The sequence below is a fragment of the Mercenaria mercenaria genome, unplaced genomic scaffold (assembly GCF_021730395.1).
Source record: "Mercenaria mercenaria strain notata unplaced genomic scaffold, MADL_Memer_1 contig_4946, whole genome shotgun sequence".
NCBI classification, from domain to species: domain Eukaryota; kingdom Metazoa; phylum Mollusca; class Bivalvia; order Venerida; family Veneridae; genus Mercenaria; species Mercenaria mercenaria.
The window spans coordinates 19,953-32,216 of NW_026463217.1; the positions used below are offsets into that span (position 1 = coordinate 19,953).

Consider the following 12,264-nt stretch of genomic DNA (forward strand, 5'->3'; position numbering starts at 1 on the left):
TATTCATGTTCAGTTTAACGCCCACTTTTAGGTTAGTTTTCAGGCGGCGAGGATGCCTGGGTTTCAATCCGGTAACGCTGGGTTGCTTACCAGAACTCCTCTAGTTTAGTGGGGTCGTGAGTTCGATCCTGGGGCTAGGCGTGTGTTCTCCGTGACTATTTGATAAACGACATTGTGTCTGAAACCATTTGTCCTCCACCTCTGCTTCATGTGGGGAAGTTGGCAGTTACTTGCGGAGAACAGGTCTGTACTGGTACAGAATCCAGGAACACTGGTTAGGTTAACTGCCCGCCGTTACATGACTGAAATAGCCCGCCCGCTTAGCTCAGTAGGTAAGAGCGTTGGTCTACGGATCGCAGGGTCGCGAGTTCGATCCTCGGGCGGGGCGTATGTTCTCCGTGACTATTTGATAAACGACATTGTGTCTGAAATCATTAGTCCTCCACCTCTGATTCATGTGGGGAAGTTGGCAGTTACTTGCGGAGAACAGGTTTGTACTGGTACAGAATCCAGGAACACTGGTTAGGTTAACTGCCCGCCGTTACATGACTGAAATACTGTTGAAAAAACGGCGTTAAACCCAAAACAAACAAACAAAACAAACATGACTGAAATACTGTTGAAAAACGGCGTTAAACACAAAACAAACAAACAAATCTAGTTGAGTGGGAAACATGTGTTTCATAATTTCCAGCTTCTCTTCCCGGGAATCGAACCCGGGCCAATAATTGTGGAAATAAATCAAAATAATGAGTGATGATAATTATTTTTACATTATTTTGTTCTTTTTATTGTTTACTGTAGGATCAAGCGAATTTAAAGCAGTAGAATAGAAGTAACTGGACTCTAAAACATAATGATTACAACGCGTGTAGTGTGGCAATAAAGGCAAATAATACATTTAGAAATATGCCACCACAAAAACTAGCAAAATACGGCCATTTGGTAATTGTTATTCATCACTGCGGGTTCAGAATAACAAAAGAACTGTTTTTAAAAAGATTAAAGGAATTAACTCCAGCAGATTTTGAGTATAGTCCATGGACCATTGATGATTTTCTGGATCAAAACAGGGAAGCTATTCTTGGCCACAAATTTGGTAAAGAGCACAAAAAGAAGTTATTTCCCGGATTTTCAAGGTCGACAAATCTAAAACATTGGGATCTCAATACGTATTGTTTCCTTCTGTGCAACTTCTGCGATCTATCCAAACATATCCGACACGACATAGATGGTATTAGAACATTAAGGAACAAGTTAGTTCATAGAGGTGAGGGAGACATTCCAGATCGAAAGTATCAAGAATACCTTGATAGAATTACTGGGATAGCAAGTCGATGTACGGACGTGTTAGGCAATCCTGAGCTGAAGGCAGAATTAGAAAATGTAATAGGGAGTCCAGAAAATGTACGAAGTGCTGCTGTAGAAGAATGCGAGGATAAATTGAAACAGTGGCATCTCGATGAATCCAAGTATGAAGTTATTGGACGACTAACGTGTGGCGAAGGTAGAGTTATTTAAAAAAATTGATAGGGATAAGACGCATAGGTGCGACAATTCGTTTTACAATTTATTCAGTGACTAAAGAAAAGTTTTTTTTTATAGCGATATATATTTAGTTTGAGAGTCAGCTGTATTCTTAAGAGCTATCTCTGTTTTCTGACTGAAGTCCCTTTTTCTAGTGATAATGTTTCTTTTATAATGAGATAGCTATATATGATATTGTAATATCAGGAAGGCATTGACTGATAGCCCAATTTACCATAAAGATATGTTAAAAATATGTCTTAAAAACAAATTCACAGATAGCAAAGCAAAGGTGTTCTCTGTCTGTCTCTAACTTAAAACAAATATCTATAAAAAAAGGGGAAACCTTGTTACGCTTAACCAGAAGAGCTATATACTTAACACTGTTAATGATTTTAATGAAAGTCTTAAAATGTTTTCTTTTAATGTTTAATTTTATTCAATATACGGGGAAAATAACACCACTAGGACGCGCGCAGAAACAAATTCTGATTGGTCCAAAGTTTGTCCAAGATTGTTCAAATAATTACCCTAGGGTGAAAAGAGAAACTGCAAGGCTTAGGCTTTTGATATTTGGTAGGTTGCATTGCCTAGTTGTCCTCTGCGAAGAAAACTCAATTATGCCCCTTAGCTGAGAAAGGCCCTACCCAGGGCGTGCCAAATTTTCACAAAATAATACAGGAAAAAGCTTTCAAAATCTTTTCTGGAAATGCAAAGCATAGGCTTTCGATATTTGGTATGTTGCAGGTTCCACGTTTTACATAGATTTATATAGGAAAAATTTTCCTGTCTGCAACCACACAACCTAGGCCTGTGATATTTAGATATAGCATTGCCTTGTGGTCTTCTACCAAGATTTTCAAATTATTACCTTAGGGTGAAAGTGGGTCCCACCCAGGGGGTTCTAAGTTTTACATTAAGTTATATAGGGAAAATCTTCTTGTCTGAAACTGCAAGACCTAGACTTTTGATATTTGGTATGTTGCATTGCCTTGTGGTCCTCTACCAGTATTATTCAAATTATGCTCATACCAAGGGGTCCCATAGACCTATATAGGAAAATACGTTTAAAATCTTCTTGTCTGAAACCATAAAACCTAAGCCTTTGATATGTTGAATTAGCATTGCCTTGTGGTCCTGTACCAAGATTTTTCAAATTATTACCTTAGGGTGAAAAGAGGTCCTACCCGTGGGTCCCAAGTTTTACGTAGACATAGTGTTTTATTAATTCTTTTCGTCTTAGACTGTGTGGCTTAGGCCTTTGATATTTTGTACGTTGCATTGCCTGGTAGCCCTCTACCAGGAATACTCAAATCAAGCCCATGAGTTGAAAAGAGGCCCGACCAAGGGGTCCCGATATTTACATAAAGTTATATAGAAGAAAATCTTCTTTTTCTGAAATTGCAAGGCCTAGGCTTTTGATATTTGGTATGTTGCATTGTCTTGTTATCTTGTACCAAGATTATTCAAAGTATGCCCATAAGTAGAAAAGAGGCCCCACCCAGGGGTCCAACGCTTTACATAAAGTTATATAGCAAAAAACTTAAAAAAAAGCATTCTTGTCTGTAACCACATGACCTAGGCCTTTGATTGGTATGCAACATTGCCGTGTGGTCCTCTACAAAGACGGTTCAAATTATCACCCCAGGGTGAAAAGAGGCCCTATTCTAGGGGGTCCCAAATTCACCCAAGGGTGAAAAGAGGCCCTGTCCCGCGGGTCCCAAGTTTTACATACACTTACACAGGAAAAAAAATCTTGTCGGAAACTGCAAGGCTTAGGCTTCTGATATTGGGTAGGTTGCGTTGCCTAGTTGTCTTCTACCAAAATTACTCAAATTATGCCCCTGAGTTGAAAAAGGCCTACCCAGGGGCCCCAAGTTTTACATAAAGCAACATAGGAAAAAAACTTAAGAAATCTTGTCTGGAAATGCAAGGCTTAGGCTTTGGATATTTGGTATGATGCATTGGCTTATGATCCTCTACCAATATTACTCAAATTATGCCTCTGAGGTGAAAAGAGGCCCACCCAGGGGTCCCAAGATTTTTTATAGGCTTATATAGGAAACAAATTAAACATTTTCTTGTCTGAAACCACAGAACCTAGCCTTTGCTATTTGGTATGTAGCATTGCCGTGTGGTCCTCCTCTAAGGTTGTTCAAATTATTACAGTCTCTAACTGCAAGGCTTAGGCTTTTGATATTTGGTACGATGCATTGCCTAGTGGTCCTCTGTCAAAATAACTCAAATTATGTCCTAAGCTTTACATAAAGTTATATAGGAGAAAACTTAAAAACTGTTCTTGTATGAAACTACAAGGCTTAGGCTTTTAATATTTAGTATGTTGCATAGTCTTGTCTTGTGGTCCTTTACCAAAAATGTTCAAATTGTGCCCCTGGCGGTAAAAGAAGCCCTATCCTGGTGGTCCCAAGTTGTTCATATACTTACATAGTACAAGGCCTAGACCTATGATATTTCGTATGTAGCATTGCCTCGTGGATCTCTAACAAAAATGTTCAATATATATCCTAAGGGTTAAAAGAGGCACCGCCCATGCAAGCAACTAATCTCAGTTGAGCGATATAGAGCCATCATGGCCCTCTTGCTTAACGTTACTTTTTCTATACTTACCTTTGAAAATCACTGCCTACACTTTACGTTCTCAATTTTCTTTCAAATAAAGTGATAGCCTGCTGAGCAAGCTTTAAAACGTCAACTGTTTTTTTCATTTAATCAAAGAGAGACTTAATAGGTATGTGCTAGCTTTCAACCATGAAGAGATATGCTTACGCAAAGTGATATCTTCAAAATGGCCTGTACAGATGGCTCTCATCGCTGCAGTGCTATCTCTTATAGGGATGCTAAGGTACTTCTGCAAGAAATAGATGAATGATTTAGTCATTAATTTTACAAAATTAATTAGATGAAAACTAAATGAAACAGAAATAAGTTTTAAATGGTATTAAATGTTGCAGTGGTAGTCGCTTTATGACTATGAAGTCGCAGTAACACGCTCAAATTATCCAGTCAATAATCTTGCCATCAAAGACTATTGTTATTATTAATATGGATCAGGTTAAATAAGTAACATTTAAAAGAAAAGTGGACTGTGACATTTTATAGCAATTTAAGAATGGTATTCTAACTTGGCGTAAGTATATCAGGTTAACAAAAACATGAAAATTGCGCACTTATGACTTCAAAGCTTTGAAACATACAACTGTTTTAACTAAGCATGCCAGTAACATACAAAAATGTCGTTATTACAATTTTTTATTTTATTGTTTCCGTCCGCAATTTTATCTGTGTTTCCCTTTTTTATGCTGCCTACTGACATTAAAATTATGTCACATTATCTAACTAGCTTTTAAACGTAAAAAGATATCGCTTAATTTTAAGTATTTTCTATAGCCACTAAATAGTAGTACAGCTAGTAAACTCTTCTCTTTAAAGTCGAAGGACATTAAATTAGCTCTTACTTTTATCTCTAACTTGTTGCAACAAATAAGTCTTATATATTAGCTAAAAGATATGCCAGAGTGACATGGAATAAACATATCATTACCTTTGATTTTGTTGTAATAACCAATGCCAGTTTTAATCATTTTAAATGTTTGATCCGTATATGAATTTTTGATGGAATGTATAAAAATACTCATCTGAAATACCGGAATGAGATACGAAGCACCAGTCAATATTTTAACGAAAGGAAAATACATTTCAGAAATTTATGATTTGAAGAAGAGAGTGCTAGAGAAAAAGAAGAAATGTATGGAAGACGGAGGACCTTCGCAGATGGATCCACTGAGTAAATTTTATTAATAAATTGTAACATTCATCTTTCTATTTTATTTAGACATGTTCAGTTCAAGCTGAACGAAAACAATAGTTCTGTCGATTGATTTCAATCTTGGAATTCAATTCGCTTTATGCATATTCATGATCTCTTAGTTGAGAACTGCATAATACTAACATGGTAAACCAGTTTTTTTATGTCAAAAGTTAATACCCACTGCTTCTGATCGGTATCGATCAAATCATTTATTCAATAAAGTCAATAAAAAATTATCCCATATGGATGCAAACATGTACAGGTCAGTTGTTATTAAATTAAATTACAAAGCGCTTTGTCTCTACGATTTCGCTTTCCCCTATATGATTGCGGAAATTTCAGGCTGAACAACATTTTATGTGTGTGTACTCCTTGCACTATTTGTATAGTCAGCAGCCTTTTCCCATATTGTTTAAAATGACGTAAGTTGTCAGTTATCTTTATACGGTTTGACATTTAACGTCAAATTTTGATACAAAGTAGTACGGTCATCTTGTGGTCAGATTTAGAGGAGTCCCCTTATCAACTCAAGGGTTTGAAACTTTACTTAAAAGCACTTTAAGAATACAATCTCTTCTGATGGCTTTTTATGCTCATTATCACATAACATGTAATAAATTCTGTAAAAGTACAATATTTTAACAATCATTAAACATATTGTAAAGCTTTAGTATACTTATTCATCTTAACTGTGGTGTCTGACCTTATTTTTCCATGCTGACTGTCAATTTATTTTCATGTGCAACATGTTGACATTTTATGTGTTCCTTTCGCGTTCAGTTTCATACCGTTCATGAGCAATAAATTGATACTAAATTGATAACGGATTAATCTATTTACATTTGTTGACTTTGTTGTAGCAATTACTTTAAAGATATGTCCTTTCGGAGAAAACAAAAGAGCAGAGGAAATTCTTACAGCGACACACCAAGACACTACCTCTGGAGCAGCACGTACAGACGAATATCTTGTTATGACATTAACAGTTGCTCTTGATCATATAAAGGATGATGTCCGGCAAACAGGAATAGAAGTTGAAAGTGATAATACCGGTTCAGTAATGTTTAATTTTACTTGCTTTTCCGCAATGTCTTTGATATATCTCGTAGACTACATTAGTGGTCCGATCATGCAAAGACTTCTGCAAGACGTCGCGAAGGCTATTGAAGATACGGTAGATGACGTTGTGACATTGCAAATCTGTATACCCCCAGAGAACTACAAGAAAGTCATGAAACAATTGGGTAAATATACGATCTTGACAGACCTTTGATATAACAAATATTTTCTATAGGCACGATATTAGCTCAGGGTTTTGTATGAAATTGGTGTAGTTAAATTCAGAATGACCACCCAAAACAAAACAAAAACTAGTTGACTATACTATGCTTGCATTTTTTGTTCAATATAAATTAGTTGTGTATCACCAGGAAAATGTTAGGGACTTCTTGTTAAATTACATGTGAAAAAAATGGAATTATTCTCTTTAATCTTTGAATCTTTGAAAATTTCTTTTTATTAATTCAATTCCTGTAACAGGTCAAAAGCGGTATTGTTTACAATACGAGGGGTGTTCGAGAAGTAATGCAACTAGGTCTGTATTTTGAAAACTAGTCTCATTTTGTTAAAAACATTCCTGCCTATTTTGATTGAATGAATTTTTCTTCTCCTTGTTAGCATATAACTCGGTACTTCAGCTAAACAATGGGTAATGCTGACACCTACTTTCGGGTATATGTAAAGGTTACTAGACTTTCAGAAAAGGACAAGAAAGTTTCGATCAAACGATAGAATGTTGTAGGATTTTTTAATAATTTAAGTTTATGCCTCTTAAAATATCTTTCTTCTTTCGAAAACGTTGAGTTTCATGTGTTTATTACATTATTTCCGGCATTTAGTTGTATTTCGGTATTATAAGTATACGTATTTAAACCCTGATTTTTTCTACTTACAAACATTAATCCTTCACGGAACTTCCAATCCTCGCCAGATCAGTTGGAAAATCAAACTACAGGTACAATCAATCGGTAGAAAATATTACAAACTTAGGTAACGAAGTTGTTCATTTTTAGATTTCGATGCACTTTGTACTGAATGTTACTAAACCGTCAATCTTTTATCTAACTTTAAAGTTGAACAAATGCGATGATAGTTTGCATTTATTTTAAAAACACCCCTTGTATACACCAAAGGATGGGGAATTATAGCAAATGTATCTCAACAGATTAACATCCAATAAAAGTATATTTGACTACATGCAAAATAAGTATATCTAGCACTGGCGATCAGGTCTGTACGATTTGCCTATCAACAAAATTACAAGATAAGTAGTTCATTCTGAGAGTAATTCGTTTAGAAATATATTGCCAGGTTTGCCGAGTGTAGCACTGATCTCGTCTTTTAAAGTGATGCAAGCCAAAAATCCTAAATCCTATGAACGTTATGGTATGAAAATATGAGGTTCATTTGAAATATGATATAAATTTTCTTAGAAAAAAATATTGATATAGATGGATTAACACATTGCGCAGTCCTTAGCAACGGTAGTAAAATTTCGCGTATGCACACTCTACGTAGGGAAAAAAGACATGACCGCACAATATTAACTACGTTAAATTCATATCACATCACATGTCAATATAATCAGTCAATTAGTTCGTATTATATTAAATTACCACTGCAGGACAAATGAAAATATATGATAATCTTTGCATATCCTCAACTGCCTTGCTCAAAATAAGATAATTTATACACATTATAACTGATAATTAAGGATTAATAATGAACAGACAGATAACTATTTTTCAGCATTATTGATCTTTCCTTTCGACAAATTTAATTGAAAGAAAAATGTGAAGTTAATATTTTCCATCAATTAAAAAAGCTTATTACACGTTTGCATGGACATTTCTAACATGATCTGACAGAACTTACAACCCTATCGCTTACATAATAATATCATTAAGAATCGAAAATAAAAAATAAAAGTTAAATCATGAGACGTGAAAGTGTGGATTTTAAAAATTCAAAAACTAAATATTTTCGACGTGGGTACAGATTTATTCCAACTGATGCATCGCCCCCTTTCCTCACGCGTGCATCTATAAAGTCCCGCACAGCCCCTATCCTAAATTTAACAAAGATGAACACAATCCCTCCTTTGTGTCCATTTATACCCATTTATACCCAAATTGGGATCAATTCATTCCGTAATTAAAACAGATAATTTTCATCTTAAAATTGTAATTTTCTTTTGATTCTTTTACTTCTAAAGTTTTTATTTAACACTATTAAAAGGGTGGAGTAGTGGCCGGAGAGGTCAAATTTAGTAGAGAGGGGGCGACTAGTTCGGAGGGATGTTTCAACTAACACTCTTTAATTGTTGTTATACCATATTCCATTTTTATGGAATTCAAGTTTACTATCATTATTCTAGTAATTGAAGGTTAATATAGAATATAAACATTTGAGATATAGTAGGTATTTTCCTTTAGTTGATAAATTCCAATTGTAATTTATGTCCTTAATTAGCTTAAAATCTTCAGCTCTCTCGGTTTATATACTGGATTTGGACGGGAGAGCTGAAGTGCACTCCGTAGGGAAATCATACCAATAATCGTGCCAGAAATCTGACACGCTCGCGTTTGTACATTTTAAAAGAAATCGGCAGCAGCACTTTCTGATCAGTTAATATATAGTAAAATCTACCATTGTGCCAAATTTTACGCATTAAAACCCATAATTGATGGCAGAACTACCTGACAATTTCGAACTGGTCTGAAACGTTTACTCTACGCCGCCATCTTGCTCCTTTGAAATACGAGACTGACCTTTCACCCGCGCGAACCGCTAAGAGAGCACTCACATGTGCCGCTTCGTATTTGAAGTTGCATCAGCATCCCGGTGGCACAAAAACTTGGGAAAATGGTTATTTTTTATTGAAATTGATTTGAATTATTACTTTCATAGATAAATCCTTAAGAAAACTTGTATGTATAAATCATTTCTTTTGTTTACAAGGTGCTCTAGAGACTCTACATGTGTATTTTTAGCGGCTCGCGCTGTTACGTCATGCGAGAATCTCGTTGTAGCTATTCAACAATGGCCGCCGAAATGATGCTGATCTAGCAGTGACTTGTAAAAATTGGCGATTTTATTGTAAGATTTGCTTCCAGTATTTGATAAATGGTGTTAACTGATGTAGAAGTGATTACTTTATCAAGATATCCATACATCTTCGTTCAAAATTTCAGTTGACTACGTTTGCGACGAAAAGTTGGACAACTTTTTATTTTGGTATGGTGTCATAGTAGGCCTTGTCCAAAACTCTAAAGCCGCAACTATGAAAAAAATAAAATATAAAAAAGCGGCATTTAGAGTTTTGGAAGCCAGGACTAGTCCTTAATTTGATTGAGATCTAACGAATTTAGATTTTTATATTTACATGAACATCGTTTCATAAGGAAATGCCCGTCGAAGTTCCAAAGAACTTCCTATAGACTTTATTTAAAGTAGGCTATTGAATGACGTGATATTTTAATCCGATGGCATTGGTGACCTTAGGGCATAAAAGTATGCCACATAAAACACATCTTAAATGCTTCAGTTACTTTTATGATCCGGTCTAATTTGGTGACAGTTAGTCTTGATCACCAAGGTTGCCTATGTTTTATCATGTCAGTTGCATAATAGTTACGTAATACTTTACCGCACATTACTAAAAACAGTAACTTCAATGAGAAAGAGTCGCATTAACTAAAGACATCAAGTCAGAGAAAATATAAACAATAGCTACTCACAGTTTTAATAAAAACCTCCTTTGACAGATAACAATGAAAGAAAATATGACATTTTCAAACATTTTATATTTGTTTCGTGAGCGGATCTAGGCTTGGGAATGCTTGTTCTATTTTAACAAAAATAAGAATGAAACCTGCTTCTAATTAATAAAATATTTATCTTTTATCAACGCATTCTGTACAATAGATGGTAAAACCAAAATCTTCTATATTTTGGCAAAACATTCGCAACATAATGATGATTTTATGTGGGTCATGTAGCGTGGCCGCCGTATAAATAAAAGCTAACAACCAGTATATAATTTATATAATTTTATTGCATACGTTATCTATTTAGTTCTTCAAGATTTACGACATAAGTTGTTTGTCTAAGTTGTTATGTTGATCTTGTGTGGTCGTCTCACAATGCAGTTCGATGACTCCCTTGGTTTTGACGACGTCTCATTTTTGTTTGTATTTCCCACATTTTTATATCTTCTGCTTGCTTAGTATAGATCTGCGCCGTTCTTGTGTCTAATGTAAGAAAGCGGCTAGTCGATTCTTGGTAGCTGCTCGCCGACGATTCTTTGTTCCCGGCGATCGTCCATATATCCCGCCATCTTCCCTAAATGTGCTCCTATTGAGTTCCGAGAATGTGGATGTCATTCGTCGTCGATGAACCAGCTGAAGGCCAGGCAAGGCCATTTGACTTAAGATTTCACACAGATAGCCATCCGGCATCGAGTTGGGAGACACCAACCCACTAAGTGCTCGGGCCGTGGCGCGGTTCGAGTTACATGAAAGACCGTCGAACATAAGTTCCTCGGTTGTGGTCCAACGTTGTTTTTCGATCAAAGTGACAGTCGGCCCGGAGCGCTGATCTCTGGCAGTCTTCATTCCGCCGTTGACAAATCCGGTTGGTAGTACCAAAAGTGTTTCTCCGGTGTCAATTCGGTGTGTGTGTGTGCGGGGGGGGGGGGGGGGGGGGGTTGCGGTGCGGGGGTGTCTACTAGATCCCAACACCCCGGTATCTGGAGAGAGGCTCAACACCAGATCAGATAATCAGCCTCACACAAATCGACTGTCTTTCCTTTTCTAAGGCCACTACCGCCGATGATCGTCATGTGTCGCTAACTAGGTCAAGTGTGACAATATACGACATTATACATTGTGACCTAGTAAGCAACGTTTATCCCCTTACAACGACGTGAACGTCTCGGCGGTTCCGGTGAAGTCCTCTTGTAAAGATTAGTCCCAGGCCGTATATACTATCCGGTAGGCCTGTAATGTGAGCTAATTGCGAGCTAATTCATGATAAATATATGTATACAAAAACATGCCAATCATCTGTCAGACAGTTACTATCATTAGAAATTATTTTATGTAACTACATGTTATGACCATGAAAGATACCTGTGTTTTCTTGAATTACCAGTGAATCAGCATTCCAAACATTCTTGTTAGAATTTCAAGTAGTTTGTTAAACACTTTCCTCCGAGCCTGTCAAAAATATGTGACGTTTACTGTCCTTTAATTGATAACAACCTTGTGCGTCATACCTTATGAAATGCAGTTTGCTTTCTGCGAATTAAAATTATTTCCAGGAGCATGGAAGGAAAACAACAAAATTACAAGAACACATTGTTAATTTTGTTACATTCACTTATTGTTTCGCGGTCTTTTTGGCACACGTCAAAAGCGCATGGGCATAAAAATCAAAACATCCGTTCTAAAACTGCGTTGTAAAATTATTGTGTACACAAATACAAAAAAATGTTTCAAGGGGCATTTTTTCTTATGATTGCATAATTCTTAAACGTTTAATTTGTCACTTCTAAAATAACATAGGTCTTGCCAAATAAAAAGCACATTTTAAAAAAAAACAAAGTGAAATGAACACTAAAGAACGGATCTTTGACATGTTCCAATCTTATCTGCACATTTCAGAAGATAGAGGCTCGTCTGTAGAAGGTTTTGAACCACAAGCAATAAAAGGAAAACTTAGTAGAAAGGTAAAGTTGTCAAAATCATTGCATAAATCTGCTATGTTTGGCACATTTTCACAAGAGAAAAAATACTTTAACATCTAAGGTGGCCTGTTGGTTTGACTCTTCCTGGGTGTCACTAGGT

The 12,264-nt window shown here is 36.0% G+C and overlaps 1 protein-coding gene across 1 annotated transcript in view; it reads left to right on the plus strand.

The window, feature by feature from the left end:
• The first annotated feature begins 808 nt into the window (after nucleotides 1-808).
• The window catches only part of LOC128554330 (deoxynucleoside triphosphate triphosphohydrolase SAMHD1-like), a 29,806-nt gene continuing 18,350 nt past the window's right edge, over nucleotides 809-12,264 (plus strand). The window contains exons 1-4 of the mRNA XM_053535600.1: nucleotides 809-1,507; nucleotides 5,249-5,332; nucleotides 6,217-6,600; nucleotides 12,082-12,146. Coding sequence (XP_053391575.1) covers nucleotides 910-1,507; nucleotides 5,249-5,332; nucleotides 6,217-6,600; nucleotides 12,082-12,146 — 1,131 coding nt within the window. The 5' untranslated portion in view covers nucleotides 809-909. The remainder of the gene's footprint in view (nucleotides 1,508-5,248; nucleotides 5,333-6,216; nucleotides 6,601-12,081; nucleotides 12,147-12,264) is intronic.